Here is a 26120-nt window from a genome sequence, read left to right as displayed (position 1 = left end):
AATTTCCTTATCGACGGTGCATCAATCAGTGACAACGGGAACACTTCAATCAATTATTCTTAATCATTTTAAAAATGAATTGTTTGGGGCGTACACCTCCGATGATAGATGATATGATTTTACTAATCTATCTAACAGACAGGCGCTCTGAGACTTTTGTCCTCAGGTAAACCCAGCGTTACATGAATCTGCTCCAAATTTTACCGGGTTCTTCCTCGATTCTTATCACAACCCTCCACCAAGATAGGTTAAAATCAGCCACACGGTGTTCATACGCAGTCTGCTTACGATAAATTGACACATTTCATTTGAAAAACAAATATACCGTATGGTTAAGTCATTTTTGAATTACAATCAGTGAGATTGGGAATCAAAATACACTTCAGACCCTTGTTTTCCACATCTCTGCTGGCTTCATTCCTCATAAACTTATGTTCTTTAATAAAATATGATGTTGCATCATTGCGTTCAGCAGATTAGAAGATTCCTTGCAAATAGCGAGGGACTTACGTTCTTGTTTGCATGGACGACAAACACAAAACAAGCACATATTTGATATCATTATAAGCTGGAATATTGTTTTATTTATATGTATTTAGTGAAAGAAAATACAAGAGTGTGTGTATGCGTGCGTTACCTATTCTGTTTGTGAAAACTTTCATGTTAGCGCGCTGCTTCTCTGGTGTCTCGACGTGATGATGATCAAAACCAAGATTTACAAACCTGTTTGACACAGTTGTTTATAATACCAGTATGTTGCACAGCGTGATGTGGAGAGAATCAATTTCACTTTTATTTGCATGCACACCAAAATTACAAAGAAGGAATGGAAACATTTAATTTGTTGTAGAAGTTGTTGCCTTACTTGACTGCGTGGAAGGAATAAGCTGGTAACTCTAAGGGGAGCTCCAACTGTCAGACGGTAACGAAGGGTCAATAAGTGGTGAAAGAATTTAATTAAGAGTATACACATGAGCATGTCTTACTGAATACAAGAGGGACAGCTTACCACAGTTTCACAGTTATGCTTGGGATAAAACTGCACACATCGCAGCAGGAACTTGTCCTGTAAATGATATGTATTTGGGATGACTGCGTCTGGTTTATTTTGCGCCATCAATGGCAGCATTTGTTTGGTTGACTGTCACAGCATTGTGCTCACATCCATTGTACCAAACCTGAACAAAGCGCATTACCGTGTGTGTGAGATAGTAGAGTCTTTGTGTGTGTCCGTCCCACTGGGTCCAGCAGAAGTCCTCCACTATTCTCTCCGCTGTTCTGGACAAACGCTCAGGATTGGACATCACCTGGATCACATATTCATATTCAGATTTGTAGATGACATGAATATCTTATGCAAAGCTCTCCAGAAGGAAGGTATACTTGAAGACTCCAGAAAACATTTAACTGGTCCTTATTGTAGCTAGGTAATGAATATATACAGTGTACTGCACATAATTGACATCTGACTGACCTCCAAAGGATTGTGCAAATCCCACTAAGCTCAAGTCTGCTATGCAATTTGTAGTTAAAGAGATATTTCACCCAAAAAGGTGTAATGTGTTTAACAGTTCATCAGGAAGTCACCCATTTATTCCTGATAATGTTACACAACTGCCAAACAAAGACACATGAAGTCAATTAATTTATATTTTCACAAGTTTTTTTTTAGTTTTTCATTAAACAGAAAAAAATATATATATATATACAGACACTTTTTAATGTTCTACCAAATATATATATCTGCTAGAACATTAAAAAAGTGTCTTGATTGCCTTAGAATTTGAAGTAGATGGAACTTGAAAAAACAAATGGATTTTATTTTGTAAGTATAAGTTGAATTGTTTAAAGTCATTATAAAATGACCTAAACTTGTCCCCTCAAGTTTAATCAACTTCAAATTCAAAAGCAATGACCCAAGTAAGGTTCAGGGGGGAAAAACTCGAGTTCAAGACATCTATCAGGAATTGAAATGATAATTTTGGGGGTGAAATATCACTTTAGGCTTACCCTACTCTAGATGTCCCTTCAAAAAGAAAAAAAATCCAATGTACCACTTTGTAACCTTCATGCCTGGTCAACATCACATGGTAAAGATCCACATCTGAAACACAACAGTGGCGGTGAGCTGAAGCAACATGAGACAAACATGTATTGCGTTTTGTTCTCTATAAATGTAAATTTTATTTCAAGTAGGAAAATGCATCCTTCAGCTGAATCTGGAGCTTCTCAGCAGAGGCGAGAAGAGGGAATGGAGCTCACCGGTTAAGTCTTGAGTTTACGTTGGACAGTTAAAGAAGAGCGCTTCAAAGATTTGCATAGCTCAACTGCACGTCGTACATGAACATGCACTATTTCTCAACATGCATCGGTAGAGGCTAACCGCAGTTCTGGGGGATAGAGAACATTTCACGCTCTTCTAGAAGGGGGTGACATCATCAACTTTACAGAGAGGTTCACACTGGGCTGATGAAGAACTAAATCTGCCATGTTTGCTCTCAAGATGATGCTTTGAACTTCTTTAGCTTTTGTAACTTTAAGAGATGTTTGCGCTTTCTTTGTGTTGTGTTTTGTTTTGTTTTTTTTGACATGTCTGCAACTACAGCAGCAACTATTCATTGATTATTCTTTGATTTGGTTCAGTCAAACTATTTTTTTTTGGTCATGACTCTAAAATAGGATTCTTTTTGCCATATTATTACAGATAAGTAACATCTTTGGGGTCTTTGGGAAAATTATGATGATACTTTTTATCCATCCATTGTCAATCTACTGTATCTATCTATCTATCTCTATATCTAATATATATACATATACATATATATATGTATATATATATATATATATACACATACACACACACACACACATATATATATATATAAATAAAACACAACAGCTTGTTATCACAAGGCTGTAAAGTTGTGCTGTATGACTGCTTCAACTCACACATCACGTCAGTTTCAGCATACATCTTATATTATTTCCATCGTCGTCTTCCGCTTATTCCTTACTAGTAAGGGTCGCGGGGGGGCTGGAGCCTATCCCAGCATCTACGGGCGAGAGGCGAGGTTCACCCTGGACAGGTATATTATTTCTTTACCCAATTTTATTTATATTTATTTGTGTAAATGTATTCAGTTATGTGTTTTTCTTTATTTTTTCATGTGTAGTTTTATTGTTACACGTATGGCTCGATGGAAAAAGTGGTTAAATCCATAATCGGGCAACTCCTCCCACAGTCCAAACCAAACCAAACTGGTGACCTGTCCAGGGTGAACCCCGCCTCTCACCCAAAGGCTCCTGGGATAGGCTCCAGCCCCCCAACAACCCTTAACAGGATAAACTGTAGAAAATGGATAGATGGATATTACATATGCATGTTGTGGCAGCATTTCCGTGATAATGTGTTTCTGCTTGTGAAAACACACAAATGAGTAAAAAAAAAACAACAACATCATTACCCAGGACTATTTACGCACGAGGCTGCTTCCCGTTAACTGCTCTGATGGTCGACAGCAATATGTGAAACAAAGATCGTAATGTCAACAATGAACACTAACAATTAAAACTCACAAAAAATATGTTCCGTATCATTATGGATTATTGTAGAGGGACTAACAAAAGTCACTGAGGTCCAAGGCTGGATTATTAAACTTTTGAGAGGGAAATATTCACACTAGTTTTAAATATTTTCTAACATCTTGCATAATTTGAAAGGCCTAGCACATGCTATTCCCACTATTGCCACTAGAGGCACTGTCAATAAAATAGTGCAGCGTACCTGTGTGTACTGAGATATTAGCTTCTTTTTTTTGGTGCAAAACAACATGATTGCGAGTATTTATATACAAATTATACCCTGCACAAAATATAATAAGGCATAATAATAATGTTACTTTTAATCACTAACATAACCAATGCTGTCATGAATAAAAAAAAAATCCTAAAAAGATCATTTCGACGTTAAAACAAAGCCTTTTACAGGTTGAAATTCATGCCATATGGATGATTTTGGACTGATGTTGGCTAACGAAATTAACTTGTTTAAAGTGGGGGAAAAAAAAGGCTAATATTTTCAGAGCTTCATTTTGTAAAGTGCATTTTTCTTGTTGCTGCATGGAATACAACGAGTGTGAGTAAATGGGACACGGGCCCAGAGGGTTGGATGATGAAAACTATGATAGTTAGTTGCGGCACTGTGAACAACTGTGTCATAAATGAAGATGCGTATGTGCCATGTCTCCTCTGATTTGTCACATCTGACGGCTATTTGTATTTGTACCCTTTGTAATTTTATTTTTGTAACCGCGAGAGGACTATGTTCTTTTATTTGGATTCATTATTCAAATGAGTTAAAAAAGACTCAACCAATTATGCGACTGAATACATTGTTTTCCTCTAGTATCTTTGTCCACTCTGATGAAGACGTGTTGAAACATTCATCTTCTGGCTCTATCAAAGGCAGTGAATTAATCGGTGGGCTCCAGTCCCACATCTTTCTTCCCTAAAGGATTTTTCTGTCTGTTCATAATGTTCTGTGCCGCAGCAGATTAAAACAAACATGCTCACATCCATCTTCTGTCAGCAGCAGCAGGTGGCTCTCCAGCACTGATCTCCTGTCAGTTTCTGACTTGAGGAACTGAAAATAACCAGACCAACTCAAGTTAGTAACTGAAAGAATGCTTTACAAAGACGAACCCGTGTGGTGATTTTCACATTTAATGCGTGCTACAAAATCAATGGTGCAAGGGTTCACAACATATACATTCATCAAACGCTCGTAACTGTGTAGAAGTGTGAGAAAGAGGGAGAGAACACTTTCACTCACTGGAGGCTCCAAAACCTGCAACGTCAGCTTGCAGTTGCAGTAAACCTGCATGACAGGGGCCAAGAAAACACACAAATGCACAACACTCTACCTGCACTTTGACCCTGCAGTCTACAGCCTTGAGGACTTTAGTGTTATTGATGGGATGGATCTCGATCAGCAGAGTGAGACACTTGGAAACTAGAAATACAGACAAGGTGGAATATAACCACAGAGTTAAGAAGACTTAAAAAAAAAAAGCTTGTAAAAGAAAGAATGAGAGCTAGCGAGTTACTTGGTTGAAGGCGCTCTTCTCCTCTTGTATTTTGAGCCAAACTGACAGCTGAGAGAGGCAAAACAGACTTTTAATTGGCCGCGTTACATCTTGAACTCAACATTTGGCAACATCACAGTCGAGAACCAGGATAAAAATGGCACCGTGGCCTCGTTCATCCATATTATGTACAAGAAATATTCCTGCGTGGATACTTGTGCTTTATTCTCTTCTCTGTGTTGTACTTGATCGCTTGGGGTCAAGATTACAATATTGTTAACAGTGCTGGCAAATTCATTATCTCACCAAGAAGCGTTTCCTCCATGTTCAGGGAACAGCTGCTAACACACACTGGCTTGTCAAATGTGTACAAGAGCTGTTGAGTAGAACACACACACACACACACACACACACACAGAGGCACATGAGGACAAGTGTGTGGAGAGGAAACGCAGCACTCAAAGGAAGTTGGCATGGGAAGGCACACTCACATCCTACTTTAACATTATCGGAACATGTAGTAGCTCGGGGCTTTGCAATTAATCAAAACTAATCACATTTATAACTTGGGAAGGTCCAAAGGTCAAAATACCATTTTAAATTGAACTTTCTGGTGCTGCAGAGATGTTCCGCATCTTCTTCATCATACTCGACAGACTTCACACAAAAAATGTAGGATTACCATTTGAAAGTTAAAATTACCTCTAAAATCCAAAATCGTCTCGCAATCGGATGTTTGATTTTTTTGCCAAATGGTGCAGCCCCAAAGGGGTTCGACTCTATTCTAATCTGCATGTAAAGAATTTAACATTGCTACGTATTGTGATTTTGTGTCCTTTTTTAGCAATAAAGAGCAGAAGAAAACATTTAAATGACATACATACAGCCCCTGAAAAAAAAATAAAAATACAGCACGAATGTAAATGAAAAACCTTCACATCTGAACTTGAATTTGACCTACAACAGATTCTTAAAGCGACGAATAAAACGTACGCTCAAATGAAACTCTATCCTTTTTTTTTTTTTTTTGAACTAAACCAGCAAGTTCGAGCAAGTGCCTGAGCAAAAACAACGCATGTCTCAAGGAGAGACTTAAAGTAGAAAATTGTCTTAAAGTTTCGCCTCGGTTTGCTGAGGATTAAAAACTCCTACGCAAAACTTAAACAAGAATTACTGCCTCGCGCTTCTTCACCAACCAGCCCATTTGCAATCTATATTCAAATTTGTCCTGACTCATGATATACTGTGCAGACTCGAAGTGAATTCAAGTTAAAAATGTTTTTTGAAGTGTTTATGATATCACATTTGAATTGATGTTTAGATATAAAATGTAAACATTTGGTCATTTCATCGCTATTGGACATTTGTTATAATTATTAGCATGTGATTTCTAGAAGTATGGCCAGTATTCGTGCTGTAGTTTTCTGTCACGTTTCAATAAAATGGACATTTGTAGAAATTCCCTCACAGCGTTCCTGAGATTACAAGGACGAGAGGAACACACTGAAAACACAAATGCTTCCAGCCAGCACTTGTCAGAAGCATAAGAAGAAGAAAAACACCATTGATTTTCTTTTTAATCCCACTGCTACATGACACAGACACGCAGTAGTACCTTGTTCTGCTTCGCAACGGCGTCATATTTTCCAATTCTAGTGGTCCCTGTTGCCCCCTGTCAAGAGAAGAGAGAGATGAGAATCCTCTAGTGAAATCAAATGTCAATAATCCTAATCTCTCTGAACCCAAGACCCTCTCCTTTCTCATAGGTGTCTCCCACCGCGGCGACACGAGTTTAACGCCGCGCTTGACCTCGTCATTAACCTGTCTGACCTCGCTGATTACCCTAACCAGGCTTGCTTCACTTCAAACCACTGATACGCCACGTTTTGTTTTTTGTTCTTTTTTTTTTAATGTTAAAACTCTGCAACCCAAGACACAGTCAAGCATGCATAAAATGCTGAACCCTAAAAAAAGAGATTATTTTCTCCTTTGCGAGCTCCGCGCTGTCTTTAACCCCCTAAACCCAAAGGCTCTTTGGCGGGGTCTATTATTAAAAATGTATGCTGTGCAGAGTGGCTCGGTTCAACACACACACACAACTTTATTCTAGCGAGGATCCCAAGGTTTCCGAAAATACCAAATATGTCAGGCAGAATTACAGAGGGACTCTTCTGTTTGATTTTGGAGTCTATTTGATGATGAGTGGTGCACACATAACAATGGCATCTGGGAATATTTTGAACTTTTCACTCTCTCCTTTCAATGAAGCGCTGGTACAAGCAGACATATAACGACTGCCAAATAATGCAATATACGTAATATCACCATTTCAAATTGCAATAAACTTGCTTGTCACCGTCTACATGTCCATCTGAGATTCTAAATGAACAAACCTAGTGATTAGTCCCCAAATGACTAAACAAAACACACGATGTGACTGCGCTTGGCATGCAGGTATAATACAATACAACCAGGAATGGATTAGCATGGATTAGGAGTAATCACACACACTAGCACAGCTCGAGTGAAAACTTCATATGAAACAAATTTATTTACCTTCCAGGAGTAAAGAACGTCTCCATCGTTCTCAATATTTAGGATGCAAATGTCTACTGTTCCAGAATATTCTGCAAACAATGCAGCATTATAAGAAATGGATATAACAGCGTGCATATACAGTAAATAGCAGTATTCCTGTCATTAGAACTTTGCGTTTCCACAGCACACGTGCAAAAAGCGCCCAATCTGGAAATATGCATCACTGTGTAATACAAGAGATTTGCATCGATTGGACAACAAACCCTGCAAAAATGACCTCGTATCTTTATTGTTGAAAGCTATAAAAGTCACTTTGCATCAGAAAACTTAAAAAAAAAAGACAAAAAGGTTAGCCTTGACGATAAAAAGATATTCCAATGGGGAGGCGTAATTATCAGATACAAAGTCCAATTTCAAGTTTTTATTTAATAACTGTGATATATCCATGAGGATATGCTTAATACCAAAGCTGTTAATTTCATCACCATGCATGTTATAAATTATAAAGTCGAGGCTCTTATAAAGTGTTTTGCAGCAGCTACATCGAGACAATATCCTTGTGCTGCAAAACAGGGCTGCAGTTTATCAATATTTACACCATTGATTAATCGATTAAGTATTCCCACGGTTAATCGATATTTGTTTAGTCTAGAAAACGTTGAAAATTTAGGGATTCTCATTGCAATTTCCTGCAGCCTAAAAGTGATGTTTAAATTGTTTGTTATTGTCTATAAACAGTCCGAAACCCAAAGATTTCAAGTCATAAATAGCAAAATCCTTCTCTGGCAGAAATGAGCTTCCATTCATGTTGACTTGTTGCTTTAACTGGGATTGTAAATCATATTGTCTTCAAATTAAACGCAGGAAGTGAGATGCTACACGCAAGTGCAGACAGTTTTGGGCTATTCTCTCCCCACACTGACGTTTTTACTTCATTTTTTTGTAAATTTCAAACATCTGTTTGCAGTTTTTAAGTTTCTTATTTCCAAAGTGTTGATAACAAAAAGGTAAATAGATTTTTTTCTAACTTTAGCATGAATCTATTTGATGACTGGTATACACGCTCCTACTCATAATATAAGCTATACATGACGCAGGTGGCTAACACTGTTCGCTAACCTGTCTCACTGGCGATAGTACAGCTGACCGACAACACCTGAACGCCTCACCTTTCACCCTGCAGACGGCCGCCTCCTTCTCGAGGATATCCGACTCAACATCCGTGTGCAGGTCAAACTCTGGCTTGAATTTCAACATGTAGACACCTCAGTGGAACATTCAGATCAGAATTATAGATTTCAAGAACTTCGAAGTGTGTTTCCTGGAGGAGAGGCAGCACCTCGCGGCTGGTTCCTTTCCGGGCAGGACATGTGACCGAAAGTCTTTAGTTTGGGGAACTTTATGAAGTGAAAGCAGCAGAGCACCTGAACAATTTTCAACGTCTATAGTTCCCCTTGAGGTCACTTAAATTACTTTCAACTAACATGCGGAAATGTTACGGTACCTCCTCCCTCCTTCCCTTCCCTGCTATAGGCCGAGGAAAGCATCACTCTAGCCGCTTGGAATCTCTCACCGCCCTGCTGAGGGGCATCCGGATTTACGCAGGCGCTTCTCAGCTGAGTGTCAGAATCAGGGAGATATTAACTGAGAGTAAATGTGTTGTTTGTTTTATACGGAAAGTGTGGAACAATTGTAGGTTGTAAGGGCTGCCCAAAATGAGGTGCGGGGACCAAATTTGGCAAGCTACTAGTTTCGATTTGTGCCTCTCGATATAAAAATATCTAATCTAATATCTAGTATATATAAATTCATCGTAAAAAAAAACAAAAAAACGCATTGATATTACCAGTCTTTTAACAACAAAGTATTATAAGGGGCTGTGGGGCTCTGAGAAAGTATATCTGGCCAATGGTGGAAATCTTTTTATGAGGGGAAAATAATTGGATTGTGGATACAGCCAGAAAAACTTCATTCTGGCTTCCCAGACCTCATCATGGTGGGCATTAGGTAAAATGTATTTAAGCAATCGAGGAACCACAATTTTTTTTCAACAATTTTAATTTGGTCAGGCACAAGAGTGACACTTTGCAGAGGACTAATTTGGCCTGAGAGATGGACACAGTATCACACAGACAAAATTAATTTGCTTTGATACACGCCCCGTCATTTATTTTGAGCTTTGGCCCTCCGAAAGAAAGGTCTGGGCTTTTGGTAGGGTTTATCAAGGATGTGTAGCTCTTAAAAGAAATATTTTATGGTGGGGTTTTGTTTTTTTTTTTTTGCTCTTACATGATTAAAACACACACAGAGCATAAATCAATACTATGACAGAGGAAAGTTGGCAGCTGAAGATCCCGAGAAGACCTTGAGCAGAGGAATTTGGCTGATCGATCTTTCTCGATTGATATTTTCTGCTTCGTAGATAGGTTGGCTGACGAAACATTTCTGATGTCATCGCTGATGAATTGCAGCGTGGACAGATAAATGATCTGAATTGAGATAAATATAATCAGATTTGCCTGCAGTCTGAACATGTCCCAACTGTATGGGGTCTGAGGTGACTATCAAATGACTAAAATGTAAAAATGCAAGAATTTTCTGCATGTTGTCCTGATTCCACTCAATTCTCTCATCAAATCTGACTGACACCAAGTTGCTGGCACCTCCTAGAACTTCATTGCTGACTTTAAGATTCCAGGCTCCGAGACCCTTAAACTTTGTTGATTCGAACACCACGAATGATAACTGTCCCAAATGGGAGCCTGACATCGACGTAAGACCTCTTAGATTAAAGCGAGTGACCGGCCAGAGAGGTTTTGTGACAACCCGTGACCTCTTGAACTCAGGAAATATGACACGAATGTTGGCAACACTCCCACCTGAGAAGATTTCTGATCTGTTTGAGAAGCTGAAGTCACACCCTTGCTTTTAAAACAGCACGGTCAATATACACTGTATAATGCTTTCAAGCATGTCCACCTCCACCAGCCTATCATGTGTCACGCTGGGTTTTGTGATAGTATTTTATAGCCAACACTGCCCTCTAGTGTTCAGCACAACAGCTGCACTGATGTTTGGACTGCATGGAAATGTGGCCCAAATCTAATTTATTTCGCTCAGATGTGAATCGCATTTGTTTTCTCCTTACCGTGTGAACAGCACAAATTACATGGATGTTGGAACATTTTCATTTTGAATTGAACCGCATCCATATGTAATCCTTAATCACATTCAGACCTGATTTGTTTTTTGGGTTTTTTTTGCTGTGTGTCCTCAATCTGAATACTAATATCTGAATCCATTTCACATCACTCAAGAAGAACATTTGTTATAATCCTGTGCTGTTGGGGTTTCTCCAAAGGTTTAATTAAGATAGTTCTATTTTTTAGCGCAAAGTGAAACAAACATGGAGCCATAATAACTGCTATCCAAATGTCCTCCTGATAAAAAGAGGTGAAATATTCAAACCAAAAAAGCTGTCACGGCTGTATCAGCTGTGTGTGAGTTTGTGTTATTTTTGAACGTCTCAAGTTCAAGATTTGTCTGTTTTTCACAATGCATACATATTTAAAGGTGCTGGCGCATTATGGCCAACAAATCTTTACCTCTGTTTATTAGCTGGCTGCTTTTTTTTGTCCTCTTTTGTGGCTGTCTCCCTTCTGTCTCCCCTCAAAATGTTTCTGGTGGCAGACAATGACTACGCGATTACATACATTCATATTTTATTTATATCACATCAATTCATAGCAGAAGTTTCACATATTTCATAAATCTTGGTATCTTGCAAAATATGTCAATTTTTTTATTAAATGATTATTCATATAGACATTTTTTTTAAAAAAGTAGCACTTTTTAAATTCAAAATGCACTGTTGTGAGAAATTGAATTGAAGTAAAAGTAGATGTGTTATTAAAAAAATGTGTTACTTTGGTACAGAATTTAAATGTAAAAAGGATTTCATCTTTTATATAAAGGCATGAAGTCAACCTTGAATTAAATAAAAAAAAAAAGAAATCTTCAGTGTCTCATCTTCATCATGTAAGCTGAACAATCTGTTCTTTATCTTTTTAACAAACCTAACTAGAAAATCGAGTAATGGTCAGAAGTAATAAGTATTTTTACGCAGGTGGTGTACAATGTTAAGTTTTCTGTACTTGACTTAAGTATTTGCATTTTAGAGGTCTTGCACTTTCACCCCAATGCATTTTAAGCAAATGTGGTACTTTTTGTTTTATTTCATTCATGTAAAGCCCTTCAGTTTCTTTGATTAGAAAGATTTTGCAAAGAAAACACTCCAAAACTTGATGATGATGTTCCCTCAATTTCTTTGTGTCATCCTTATTGTGTATGTTTGTACAGTCTTTGTTAAAACCGTTTTCCTTTGTTAAACAAACTATGGTGACAGATGTTCACCTTACGGCAAACAGGCAAGGCAAAGCAGTAACACATACGCACAAAACCGGTGTTCCCGGTTTGCCCCGCTGGCTCAAGACACGTCGTTTCCGAGTTGAACCGAATGTAGCCGGAGGATGTCGGAATTTTGATAATGGCTTTGCCCGCCCCTTCTACCTCCCGCCTCTCTCCGCTTGTCCTTCCCCCTGCCCAGCTACGCTATCAGGCTGGAGTCCCCGGCAGCACGGCGCGCAACACAACACACTGACAGCTGCGACTGACTCACAACCGAGGGGGGAAAGATGGAGCACAGAGAAACTGACTTCAACATTATGTTAGCGACCGACTCCTACAAGGTAAGCACCGCACCTACGGAAGTGAGTGGTGGAGCGTAGCGGGGTGGAAGGGAGCGGCTGATGGATGGAAATGGATAAAGTCAAGGTGGTTTCATCATCAGTCCCAAGGCCATCGCACTGCCTTGTGTGGCCGGTCTCCTTCGGTTCATTACAGGCCGAATTGGCTTGGTGTGGAGGAGAAGAGTACTACATTGAGAGAGGAAGCATCTCTCTCACGGCTAGCTAAGTTAGGCTACATTCAGGACTGGTGGTTATTAAAGAGCCCACCGGCTCTGGTAGTCGCACTAGCTGAGTTAGCTAGCTTGCTAGCTTACTGGGAGCGCAGGAGGAAGAAAGGGGATTGATATAAAAGAGCTAATATTAGCCACAAGCTAACAAATGCTATGTAGGTAGAGCTCCACATGGGCAAAACCTCTTTGGCTTCATGTTAGCCTCGAAGTGCTAGCCATTGCCCGTGACCATTTACCAGAAATCAAAACCGAAAGAAGTCGCGTTGACCTTCGTGACACGGCTTCTATCTCAGGTTATGAGTACAAAGTCTGGCCTTTAAACGATGAATAAAATATGAACACATACTTTAAAGCATTGATGTTGTAACAGATATGATAGTGTATCTTACGTCAAGCGTTTGAGGATGTAAACACACATTCAATCCAGAAATGTATTATCGCACGTAGCAAGTGACTGTCGGACGGTTGCCAGGCTAGTTGCCATGTACAGTAGTCATGTGACACTGGTCATTGTTGGGGATGATAGTGGGACACAGGAGCAAGTATCATGGGGGTAGCAGAGACACGCACGGCTAAATGATTTCAGTTAAGAAGTCCATTCATGAATTATAAACTTCCAAATGAAATATGATGTTAGGAAGTGTGTTATTTATCTTTAAATAATAGTTCCACTATCAAAAGCTCATTAATAATTGCACAGTGGCAAAAACGTTGCTTTTCTTCTTGGTTGCCTTCAGTTGTGTGTGTCTAATGGAAAGCAGAACATTGCGGAGTGTGTCATGACAGGTCATGGTGCATTACAGCTCATTAGAATTGGTCTAAAGGTCGAAATATTGGTAGAGACTGAACATTTAGGCTGATCAAATGTCTTGTTACGCTTTCGCCTGTGTCGCCATATCAGTGAGCTCCACAAAATAAACTCTTGAGAAGTGAACTGAATTCATCAGCTTCACCACTGATGAGTTTGAGAGATTACGTGTCATAAGCCATGTGGATGCGTATATTTGTTTCCTGTCAGTGCACAGCTGTGTTATAACATAGATGGCAAGCTGATTCCCTCAGACCCACCAGAGCCATGCACTCTGTTCATTTAGACATTAGCTTCATGTGAATGCCATTGTCTTTTGTTTTTAGGTTTGAAAGGCTCCCCTCAAAGCCATCCTTGCCTCTTGTTCACAAACAAACGCAGACACTGTCATGCATGAGTTTATGGTTGGTATGAGGATGACTCTGAAAAAAACTTTTAAAAAGAATGGGGATGTATAGTGTGTCAGTGCTCAGTATTTCACCAAAATTTCAGCTTTGCCTTTATTCCAAAAATTGGCAGGTCTTCGACTTTCCATCAAAATCACTCTTAATTGGCACTCATGAAAGAAAAGTAATTCATGTTGAGCATTATTCTACACTTCACTTATGTTGTTATGACATCGTTAATTATAAAGAACAGGAACAATATTCCATTTTTTGCAAATTGCTGACATTTTTATTACAACTTATTTCACTGATAGCTGAGTTTTTTTTTAAAAAAAGAACAAAATATTGTGAAATTTTAAAAGTTAGACATAAATTCACTTCGAAAACAATTGGAAAAGACTGTAAATTATATATTTACTGTGTTACTTCCTCATCATAATGAACAGATGATAAGCAAAGAGGAGAATTGAGCAAAACTAGGCTGATATAAATCCGATATATTCAAAATCGAATCAATATTCACTATATTATTGTGCGTCTCTGAATAAAGGACTTGAAATGTATTTTGGGAAGTTAGACAAGAGTCATAAAGCTGGTTAGCATCCTACATGGTACCATGAAGCTGTCACGCGTAAAATACAATGTCACAGCTGTAAAACTCCCGAAAAGAGGGAAAATTCAGAAAATGGCCAAATGCTAATAATTTCATCATTTTTGACACTGCGGAATATTAGCTTGCATGTCAACGTACAGATTATTTGCATGGGGGTTTTAAAGCCACTACAAATGTGTTGCTATTTGACAACTGGCCCATAAATCCAGAGGGCATTCTAGAAATGAAACAGATCGGGGTCTAGGATTGTGTGAAAAAGCATTTTCATTGAACAGGGAGAGTCGAACCTGTGACATTTGGTTAATGGGATGCTCCCATTTGGCATTATGCATTTATTATTATAACAGCTGCTGCGAAGGTTGTTTGAAGAGAAAGTCAGCAGTGTCCTTTCTGGTGGCCTTTCGCAACCTTTAATTTATGCCGCGTTCAAGACAAGAGATTTTCGACCTCTTTCATCATCGCTGCATGCTAAGACGGAGGTTGAAATCTCTGTACCGAAACAATCACTAGCTGGCTAAAATTGTTATTATCCGAGACGTTCATAAACTAAATTTACATTCAACTGTGTGCTAAAATGTGAATTGCAGTTGCGTTCTTAGCGTTAAGGAAGAAGGTTGCCATGTTGGAAGTGAGGTCAAGCTGGAGAAGTTGGAGCACTGATGATGCCAGAGTTTCCATGCGGTGATTTCCGATTTAAACACAATTCACTTTCTTTTTTGTGGCTTCCAAGTTGTCCCGACTGCAGCATTAATTTTTGGGTCATTTCCGGACAGCAGAACAAGATGTCAGGACAACGCCGATGTACTGCGAGTGCAGCATGATGACTCTGTCAGAGTCAAGTTTTATTTTGCCTGCTGATACTTAGCGTTCTCTTTTATTTCAACAGTGGTTTGATCTCCATTTTTCTCACACATCTCGAACCGATCCCCAACACATTGATAGGTCTACGTGCACCTGCTTCAGGTGGCAAAAAACACCCTTTAAAAACCAGTTCATGTTACATTCATCTATGGTGATGGTTTCTTGACGAAAAACTGACAGAGGAGGATGTGGAAGAGAGCACTGCCTGACCGGTGTCTACATCTGGTGAAGCAGTCTTGAGTCTCCATCAGCTCCAGAGAGATATCTGGCACTTAAGCACTGATTGTCTGGAGCTCAGCAGACAATCAAGTTACTGGTTTGTTTCCTGGTCCAGACAAATCGCCTTCCATAGAGTTAAGTATCATTCAAAAATGTTCAGTGCTAACAGCTCAACTTTAATGCCAGTTCCCGAAAATGCTTTTCTCGAGATTGATTTAAAAATTAAATTTAACAACAGTTACATTTCACACGACGGTACAAATTTTTGGTTTTCATTTTCAGCGATCAAAACAGTTGTTTCAGAACATGAAAACATAAGCCAATATACAGTCATGAGATCCAGTTTAATTTGTCCGTTTGTAACTCATCGGTTTGTGAGTTTTACAGCACACAAAAAAAAATAAGAGATTTACTCCTCAGGTGTTGAAATTTGGTATTGAGTGACAAGATATCATGTCAGCTTTACTGAACTTCCTCTGATGTTGATTGTAAAAAGTTAAACACTGCATAACTCCCTTTCTCTTCATTCAATAGTAGATGTTGAAATTTCAAGCTGCTTCTCTTCTACACACAAAAACATGACCACATACAGAAACCAAGTTTAAATACCTCTTTCAACACCTCCTGTATGATTACCACCTTTTTTGCTTTTTATAAAAAGAAGGGGAAAAAATGTCGAATTGACTGTTTGTTTGAATGTTGCCCGATTACGGATTTAAACACTTTTTTCCATCGAGCCACACGTGTAACAATAAAACTACACATGAAAAAAAAAAAAGAAAAACACATAACTGAATACATTTACACAAATAAATATACGTAATGTGTGAGTTGATACAACACAACTTTACAGCCTTGTGATAACAAGCTGTTGTGTTTTTTATATATATATATATATATATATATATATATATATATATATATATATATATATATATATATATATATATATATACACAGTCACAGACCATCAAACCTAAAGATTTGAATGTACTGAAAAAGAGGCTCATCTAGACCTGACATTCTAATAAAAAATTGTACTATTACATCCAGAATTGAGTAAATAAAATGTTTTGGTTTTTTTTATTTAATGGCTACGTTATGGTATTATAATACTGTTAGGGTATAAGTACTTTAGATAACACACCTAAATGAGCAATGAGAAAGAGATTCATGAATTGGGGTTATAAAGTAGGCTTCTTTTTGTTTTGCCATTTTTATGTGTGTGTGTGCGTGTGCCACAGCATGTCGACCAGTAGATGAACACACACACACACACACACACACACACAGTGCGGCCTCGTGTTATGTTGTGTGTCTTGACTCTATTTTGAGTCCCTGAAAGGACAGGACAGGGGTCAAAGAAACTGAGTAGGTCATTGACATTTATCTCTTCTTTTTAACCGTCACTTCCACTGAACTGTTTTTCCTAGATTGTGATCTAACCTTCAGCCAATTTTCACAGGTAATTATACCCATGGTTGCAATTCAACCCTTACGTGGACGCAGCGGTGACAAGTAGTATTTTCCCAAGGTTGTAGTGGAATGAGAGCCAAGCCCTGATAAATGGGAAATGCTGCACTTATTCCATATTACAATACCATCATTTCCCCCGGGGGGTGTTCCACCCCTGTTTCCTCCACTGACGTGTAGAGTGCTGCTTTTTTCATTGATGTGGGTCAACTAGCATTACCCTCATTGCTTAGCAGGCATTTTGTCTGGTTTTGTATGGACATCGAGATCAGATTAGACTGAAAGTATATATCAGATTACAGAATGAATTGACTTGTGGGAAATCAGTTTATGGTCACCAGTAAGTTTTCAGGTCCGTTCTGCGTGTCGCAATGTCAATGGGATGTCTGGAGAGAATTTCTTCTCACATTTGGCACAAACTTCCTCCCCGACGCAAGGAAAAATGACATTTTGCAAATCTTACAAATTGAATCACTGATTAAAATGATAGTTAACATAATTATCTAATGTGATAACATTATGACACCAAAGATTTACGATGCACAATTCCTTGATTAAGATGGATAGACACACTTCTTTCGTCGAGCCAGATGTATTTGCACAAAATCCCTGCTCTCGGCACAGGTTTTTTTTTTATTTAATTTTATTTTTTTTTAAGAACCCCAAAATACATGGACACAAGCAAGCTTTCTGTACACAAACTTTTATTTATGCTTCTACAACTAACCTTTTTAAAAAAAAAAAAAAATTATTATTATGTTTGTTGTTGTACTTTTTATTCTTAGAAATATTCTGCACTCAGTCTGGAATATCTATATTTTGTACTATATGATCAGGGTTTTGTTTTTTTCCGTTTTTTTTGTTGTTGTTGTTGTTGTTGTTGTTGTTTTGTTAATTGCCAGATTTCGATGATGAAACTTTGTGATATTTCTCTGTCGATTTTTTTTTTTATTTTAATTTTTTTAAATGCCATAACTCAGAAACCGAGAGGGAGGGTTTCCATTTTGGAGCTACTCCCAAATAGTCCAGTAAATTTGAAAAGTCTTACTGAAGGTTGGTTACAGAAAAACAAAACAAAAAATCGTAACTCCCTGGTAGGGTTGTGAAATAAAACTGATGCAATCGGTTTATGACTCAAGTATTTTAGGGTAGCTGCAGTTCATTAACATGTTCAGTAACTTTGTGCAACTTTGCAAATTCTGTTCTAAAACTGGAATCGGAATTTTGAATGTAAGTTATCAGCATTATGTGAAGTAAATATTGGACTACCAAGGCGTACAACAGGTAGTCCGTCGTGTCGGATTCCAGGATATTAATTGTATCGCAGTATATCATAAAGAGACCGTTTCGTGACCCCCCCCATATATCGTGATAACGTATCATATCACACCAACATTGCACCATGGCAGACTGTGCCAACTTCAGGCTGAGATGTGGTTTCGTTTTGACCACCGTAAAACCCAGACTTGCTAATTATGGCATTATTTCCTTTGTTTTTTTGCGCAGCTTGGGGTTACATTTAATCCTTTTTCTTTTCTTTTTTTTTAATTCTAAGACGAATCCCTCTGATAAATCCTGACAGTCTTTGATTAGTGGATTTTTTTCATTTCATTTTGAAATCAACCGATACTATTCAGTGCTGTGCAAATTGAGACAGGTTCTATCAAATGTGCAAAACACAGCCATAATAATATAATTAATAATAACTTGTTAAATTCCTTTAAACATTTATTATGTACTTTGATGCAAACTTGTATTTGCCTGGTTGGTAAGAACATCGGACCGCAAGGCACTGAATAAGTCGTGATTATAGTTCTTTATGATGTGACTTGTTTTGATTTTTTTTCATTAAGAAATTCCAAGGCTACATTGAAATACTGCTTGGTTTTCATTTTCTTTACTTCACTAATGGCGTGAAAGATGTGTGCGATTGATTAATAGTCGTTACAGTGACAAGTTGTAAATCCTTTAAGGACCCAATGTACTTTGTGGAAATCCTTGGAGTCATTTTGGGACGTAATCAAAGGCTGGATACAGTCAGCTGACACTGTATTTTTGCTTTTTCTTGGTGTGTGTGTGTGTGTGTGTATACATATTTTAATGAATAGTCACTTTCTATCTGAGGCAAATCTGCCTGGACATGTTTCAAACTGTTTGGTGCTAACTGTGGATGCTTCTGGTATCAGTCAGTTGATCATCGCACACATGCACAACAACAATGAAACTGGTATTTTCTGAATAATACTGGTGAATACTGGTGTGTGTGTGTGTGTGTGTGTGTGTGTGTGTGTGTGTGTGTGTGTGTGTGTGCGTGCGTGCGTGCGTGTGTGTAAGTCTCACCCCGAAACTGACATTTTGTAATATATAATTTGATTTAATAGAATAGATGTAAACTGAACTGATTGCTGTGTCCTTTGTTGGGCTGGTATGTTTGTTATAATCAGATATAATGCAACAATGTGAGTGCATTGCAGAATATTTCTTTTATGCAGAAACTTTATGTAACAGTGCAGTATTGTGACACAAGCTCAGACTTTGCGTAGATTAAATCTGCAGTTAGACAATTCAGTTTGTTAACTACATAAGCCATTTTAAACCAGACTTGCTGTGTAATAAAGATATGTTGAAACATTGATTAGTAAGGTTTCATCAGCTGCTGGGACTATCTGGTATTTTACACAATATATTTGGAAACTTTGATTGCATATATAAAACGTCCAGATTTGCACAACCATGATGTCTCAAGGCGCATGTGTAAATGCAGTTTATACCCCAAATAATACTGGTGTCTGTCTGCAGGACAACTCAGAAACTTGTTTTGGGATTTTTGAGAAATTTGGTTGGATTTTTTGGTCATGATCCGGTTGAAGTGTGCTTTGTCCGAGTGCCCACTAGTTTTTTGTAAAGATCCATACAATACAGTATGTATTTTTTTATCCTTGTGTGCAAACTGTTTTATTGAAGATTCTACAGATTTCGATGCATTAGGATTGACTGTTAAACACGAACATGAGAGCTGTACAATCAATCTGACGTAAATGGTTCCCAAATTTGTTCAAGTCTAACTTTTGTGTCACTATGCCATTTCAAAATGAAAATCGTGACATGCTCCGCTTATACATCGTATTCTGCAGATTTAATAAAAAAAAAATAATCTTTTTGATACAGACTCCCACAAAAACCATGAATGATCACACTTCTTTTTTCATACCTATTGCTGCTTAGAGTATAGTGGCTTGTATGTTTTATAGTTGATTTTGAAGACAATGTGTTGCTTAATTTTGTGAGTCTCTACATCGTCCACATTGGGCTGTGCCAAATGATTGTGCCGATTTGGTCTACTCTTTTAAATCATCGCATTTCAGCTGTTTTATTATTTATTTTCTTGTCTTTCAATTGCCATTTAGTCTCCTCCTCTCTTTCCTCCTCCTCCTCTCTCTGCAGGTAACACATTACAAACAGTATCCCCCCAACACGAGTAAAGTGTACTCCTACTTCGAGTGCCGTGAGAAGAGGACAGATCCCACCAAAAGCAGAAAAGTCAAATATGACAAAACCGTCTTCTATGGCCTACAGTACATCCTCTACAAATACCTAAAAGGTAAGTCTTAACACACCGATCGTCAGTGATGTAAAAGTGGCCCACTTCTGAATGTGTTTTCAGTTGAATTCCCAGTTTGAAGGGGTTAATGTTCTCACACCCCCATCGTAGACTTTTGCATACTATAGTTTCTTTTAAGATTTACGGAATGTTTCCATCCTACCAATAGAGCCACCACGGTCTGTTAAGAGCTAGGCCTCAACCAAAGATACAATAGATAATTATACCTTTTTTTTTCCCCTACTGCACACACCAGCATACACGCAGGTATTTTAAGCCTGCTTTGAAATGTAGATTGTTGTGGTTGTTGTTTCCATTGCAAGTAGATAAGGAGTTGGGCTGGTGTTTGCTTTTGTTCTGTTTTGTTTGTGGCGTAGATTGTGACACAAGTGAACAGCGTTGTCAAAATAGCAGGTTAGCGTAGCATCTCTGGCTTATGTATCATTTTTGGTAGCTGTCGTTAAAAACAGCATGGAACGGTGTTTCTGTAGTCCTTGTTCTTGTCGATGTTAGATATTTTTGAGTCAGAGCTGCTTGAACTTAGACGGGTGTTACTAGTAGCCAAGTTGACATAAAGCAGCAAAAGTTACTGAGGGAAGCGACAAAGTTTCATTGCCCTCATATGTTTTGTTGATGAAGGGCCCTGGCTTGCCTGTCGAATGTGAGTCAAAGATTGGAAGACACACTCACCTGAGTTTTATGTTCTCTTCAGTGCTGATCGGAGTCGATAAATACTAGTGGGTCAAAAAACACAGATGTTAGCATTTTTTTTGGCAAATGTAAGCAGAGGTGATAAACTACACATAGCCCTTTTTGATATTTTTAAATGTTTCGTTCTCGACCCTCCTCTGAGCATCTTTAGTGTGCAGGGTCACAACAGCTGGAACTGCTCAAAAGTCATTGCTCAAGGACACTTTAGCAGGCAAGGTGCTTGCTAACATTACACCATGCTTGAGTTTGATTAAACTATAGAGAAGAACACAAAGCCCCCAGGTTGATAAAGTAGATGATAAAAGACTAAAACAAGACAACATGTAACGCATACCAATATGGATTTACCCCAGGTAAAGTTTGCACCGGTGGATATTTAAGTCTCTTTTAATGTATTACGTGTGATCCTTAGGGGCATGAGAGTAAGCCAGTGAGACAAAGACTGTGAGGTAAATGAAAGAATCATCTCCCTCCTGTCTCTTAAGAGGATTTTAATGGTGCGGCAGCAGAGGTGCAGGGGAGACTGAGAGAAGACAAAAGCACAGCTGCTCTTTCACCGTATGCTGGAGAGCGACCAGCTGTCTGTGCAACGCGCCCCTCGGAGCTCAATGATTAGGCCCTATTAGAGATGCATCCTTGATCCTCCAACCAAAGTCTGCAGCGTGAGGACAGTTGAGTCATAAAGTGGAAGTTCTTACTTACTGTAGTCTTGGGAGTGGCGTAGCAGATCATTTGAATTCAAAAGTAAAACCACAATCTTATCAGGCTGATATGAGAGGAGACACTTGTCTCAGCACGACGTCATGTTAAAGGTGAAAACCAACAAACTCTTAACTGAATTCCGTGTTGTCCAAAAGAATTTTATGTGTTAGGTTTCAGATCGAAGTTGGCTAAACAGCTGATAGCAATAGCTGGCGGTGAGTCTTCCTTGGAGAGGGTTAAGATGTCACCTACCCTGAGGCTATTTTATTTAGCAAACAAGCAAGGCACGATGACCTTGTTTTGCCAATTCAAACCAGGTCCGTAGTGCGGCTCATGATATAAAACAAACATTTTAGAAGGACTTTTAGAGTTTGACTGTGGCTATTTTCTCACTAAAAACCCGGCTGAGCTAGCTACAGCCCACAGACACACACAGCCTTAGCAATTTGATTGAATTTTGCATGTTGCAGTTATTAGTTATTTGTTGGCTTTTCTCTCTATAAATAACGAATGATTTTACAATGAATAGACATGAACTCAGTAATTTTGCTTACCCTGCCAATTGCATTCGAAATTGTTTGTTCATAACCAACAGTTTGATTTAGAGTTAATTGATTTAGGACAGCTTAGTACTTTTCTGACTATCTTTAAGAATGACAAATTAATCATTCTTTGAAAGAGTGCACTTGCATTATTATGCTTCATAGTACTTTATGTCAGTGTCGTAAAATGTTCTACAACGTTAACAGCGTTTATCGCAATATTTTCTGGGACAGTTTATTGTCCAGAAAATTTTAGGATTCAGTACTGTTATAGGATGAGGCAAGCTTGGGCACATGCTGCCTCTAATGGAGTCAAACCGGGCTCTGGCCACGTCTTCCCATTCAAACCTGAACTACGTCCGACAGATCGGTGATTAAGATCAACCCGAAATGACAGGCTTTCTATATTTCACTGAAATCTGTATTTTTCTCTCGGTGAGGACGAACAATAATATTGTGGAATTATGGAAACAAGGCAGAAAATGTACCATTTTTCCACATCCACCATGTGTGATTATATCAAATTGTCCAATTCCATGTATACAAATAATCCATGTCAGTCTTTGTGTCCGTTATGGCCAAAGTTGTGTGTGTGAGGACAAAGGCTCCTTGCTGGCACACATGAGATGCTTCTAATTAAATTACAACAGTGGACAGTAAAGTAGTACTTTCTGTCTCTCTCTCTCTCTCTCTCTCTCTCTCTCGCTCTCTCCATATTCAATTCCTTTTTCCTTCCTTCTCTCTCCAACTTTCCGGATTCATTCTTTTCTTTTCTCCAGGAAAGGTAGTGACTCCAGAGAAGATCCAGGAGGCAAAGGAAGTGTACAGGGAACACTTCCAGGATGATGTGTTCAATGAAAAGGGATGGACTTACATTTTGGAGGTAAGATATTGCTGACAGTGGCCTGCTAGTACTTTTTTAGATTCCAAAAGGGTGTGTGAATCTAATGATGTACCTAACTTGAAGACCGTTAATTCCACCAGTTTTTATTTGTCTGCTTTGATGAGTTCAAATGTCCGTCATGAAAAAGATCCGCTGTTAACTTCACTTTCAGCACCTTGGAGAGAGCACGACGCACTGTACTGACAACGCATTTTCACAAGCTAGAAGTGTTGATGAAGCCTTAAAATATATTTCATCTCTCTTATCACACCGCTTGATTAGCTCTGCGGCGCTGTCAGAGAGAGATTCACGTGTGGCTCCATTTAGCATAAACTAACAATAATATTTGTGCATTTTAAACATCATGCTGCTGTTGCACAAGTTTTGGCCACGGTATGGATTATCATCTACTGCTCGTAAATGATATTTATTTCATTCAGAGTTGAGTTTGTTTTGTTTTTTTTGTATTTGATCTCAGTGAGTCACTAAAAAAGTTGAAATTTTTTGTGAAATATTTTGCATGTTGTAAGGTGAGGCAGGTATGAATTCACCTCAAACTGCCCCCGATCAAGATTCAGCTTTGTCTCCATAATCTCGGCCTCTTATCCTAAGCGGGACATTTTTTTTATTTTGTGTGTGTGTGTGTGTGTGTGTGTGTGTGTGTGTGTGTGTGTGTGTGTGTGTGTGTGTGTGTGTGTTTGCAGAAATACAATGGCCACCTGCCTATTGAAATCAAGGCAGTGCCGGAGGGGAGTGTCATTCCCAGAGGCAACGTTTTGTTCACAGTGGAGAGCACAGACCCTGAATGCTACTGGCTCACCAACTGGGTGGAGGTAAGTCTATTGTTCTGTTTGTTTGGGTAAAAGAATGGATGTATGAGTAGAGTTGGGTCTTTTTATCCAGTTTCCCTGGCCTTCTTTAAGCTTTATTTAGCTTGTATGCAAACTGTTCATGCAACATAGCATCACAGCACTGAATGCACCTTGTACTGAGTTAAGCTGTATGACGGCGTGAAGATCACCGTGTTGTGTCTGCTTATAATTGCACTTACCAAGCCTCTGGCATCTGTCTGACTGGCTGTGAGCAATGTATAGCCAAGCCAAAACAGCAGTTTTCTGTTTCAGTTATTCACAGAACTGGTTTCAGAGAAAACTTAAACTGCACAACAAAGACCTACACAGAGAAAATAAAGAAAAAAAACAAAGTCTTTTTTTCATCAAATGTGGACTAATTTCTCCCACACCATGAAAAAGATACAGACAGTTAGAGCTGTGGTCACCGTGCCGATTTAATAACTGTAACATCGTTTTATCGAATCACGGTCTACATACTGTGAAGACAACAACTGTGCTGTGCTTTTGGAGGTATTTACATGTAAAATGGAGCAGCTGCGCTTTCTTTAATGCGTCTCGTTCAAGTGTGACACGTACTGGGATTATTTGGTATACTGGTCCATTCCAGCATTCAGCTTTTCATCTTTTCTCACGGGTTTAAAAACATTTACTGCAGCCAGAGCATATCTATGCGGGGAATGGAATCTTGTTGGTCCTGACATTTAATTAGTGGTCTCTGGGCTTGAAAAAAAAATACAGATCTGAAATAAAAGTCTTCGTAAACAAAGCTGATACCATTTCAAATGGTATTTGTAACAGATCACCATTCTTACAAAATGGAGGCGTGTAATCTGAGCTATGAAGGGCTTTGTCTGGCATGAAGGGTCTAGCTATAAGTTGCCATTGGTTTCACCACGATTTCTTAATTTAGCCACTTAATTTTCATTTATTTAACCATGCAAATCATTATGAACTTCCATCCATCCAGCCATTGTCTTCCGCTTATTCCTACATTAAGGGTCATTATGAACTTCTTTTTTTTTTTTCTTTTCACAAAGACAACCCGGCAAAAGACATGGGCCTCTTGAGGGAAAAGGGCATTGAGGACTAAAGGCCTATTAAAAGTAAAAAGACATAACTCAGACATGGGTAAAAGGCTAACTGATGCTAGCTAGCAACAAATCAAAAGTAGCATCCACATGCAGCGGGACAGACATGCAAGAGAACATAATGTAGACAAAAGGCACAGTAGCAATGCTAAAAATCACACACAGCAACACCACAATAACAAATGAGCTTCATGTAGCTTTCAATGTGCTTCTCATCTTGCATTGCTTGGATGTTCTGACTTCCTTCCTTCGTTTTCACTTGTAAAAGTTTGATTTCCAAGGCCTCTGTCTTTTTTCCATAAACTGCTGCTTCATTATAGTTTATAAAATGACTCATGTTGTATTTCTGACACAAGTGTCAACAGTTATTCATGTCAACTGGCTCCGATCTGGATTTGTTTTCCTTCAAAGGAGACAAAATCATCAGCTTATCTGACTCTTGCCAAGACAGCAAATTAGCATGTTTCCCTAAAAATATCAAGTCAGTTCTTTTGATTGTCATATTCAAGGCAGTCAGATGACATCTGTGACTGTAAGAACTGGTGACAATGTGTAATTTCAAAGGACATTATATCACACAAATCCAACTGTGTGTGTGTGTGTGTGTGTGTGTGTGTGTGTTTGTGTGTGTGTGTGTGTGTGTGTTTCATGTGACTATAATTAAATTTTAGTGTTGTTGGCGTGGCCTCCCTGTTACTGCACTTAGTCGGTGTTGCTCCCTCCAGAGATCAAGGAGATCTCATGTACTTACAGTCGCATGAACAGACTGTCCACAGTGA

The 26120-nt window shown here is 38.6% G+C and overlaps 2 protein-coding genes across 3 annotated transcripts in view; one reads left to right on the top strand and one right to left on the bottom strand.

The window, feature by feature from the left end:
- gsap (gamma-secretase activating protein) overlaps positions 1-13068 on the bottom strand; it is a 42921-nt gene extending 29853 nt beyond the window's left edge. The window contains exons 1-14 of one of the 2 annotated variants that reach the window (XM_086202223.1): positions 12990-13068; positions 11228-11302; positions 8792-8864; positions 7641-7711; positions 6700-6756; positions 5391-5460; positions 5106-5153; positions 4923-5011; positions 4573-4642; positions 2055-2104; positions 1197-1307; positions 1010-1066; positions 866-912; positions 638-723 (exon numbers count right to left, since the gene is read on the bottom strand). In XM_086202223.1, the coding sequence (XP_086058349.1) occupies positions 638-723; positions 866-912; positions 1010-1066; positions 1197-1307; positions 2055-2104; positions 4573-4642; positions 4923-5011; positions 5106-5153; positions 5391-5409 (577 nt within the window). In that variant the 5' untranslated portion in view covers positions 5410-5460; positions 6700-6756; positions 7641-7711; ... (1 more) ...; positions 11228-11302; positions 12990-13068. Of the gene's footprint in view, positions 1-637; positions 724-865; positions 913-1009; positions 1067-1196; positions 1308-2054; positions 2105-4572; positions 4643-4922; positions 5012-5105; positions 5154-5390; positions 5461-6699; positions 6757-7640; positions 7712-8791; positions 9097-11227; positions 11303-12989 lie in introns of those variants that run through there. The other variant, XM_086202222.1, reaches the window with a different exon arrangement.
- nampt1 (nicotinamide phosphoribosyltransferase 1) overlaps positions 12216-26120 on the top strand; it is a 25092-nt gene continuing 11187 nt past the window's right edge. Inside the window, exons 1-4 of the mRNA XM_086202226.1 lie at positions 12216-12370; positions 20405-20561; positions 23296-23399; positions 24104-24232. Coding sequence (XP_086058352.1) covers positions 12317-12370; positions 20405-20561; positions 23296-23399; positions 24104-24232 — 444 coding nt within the window. The 5' untranslated portion in view covers positions 12216-12316. The remainder of the gene's footprint in view (positions 12371-20404; positions 20562-23295; positions 23400-24103; positions 24233-26120) is intronic.

Source organism: Aulostomus chinensis, chromosome 4 (genome assembly GCF_037954235.1).
Source record: "Aulostomus chinensis isolate RoL2024-O1b breed Wild chromosome 4, RoL_Achi_v1.0, whole genome shotgun sequence".
NCBI lineage: Eukaryota > Metazoa > Chordata > Actinopteri > Syngnathiformes > Aulostomidae > Aulostomus > Aulostomus chinensis.
Note: the sequence above shows the minus strand (reverse complement) of the source record. Positions and strands in the feature narration are given on the sequence as shown.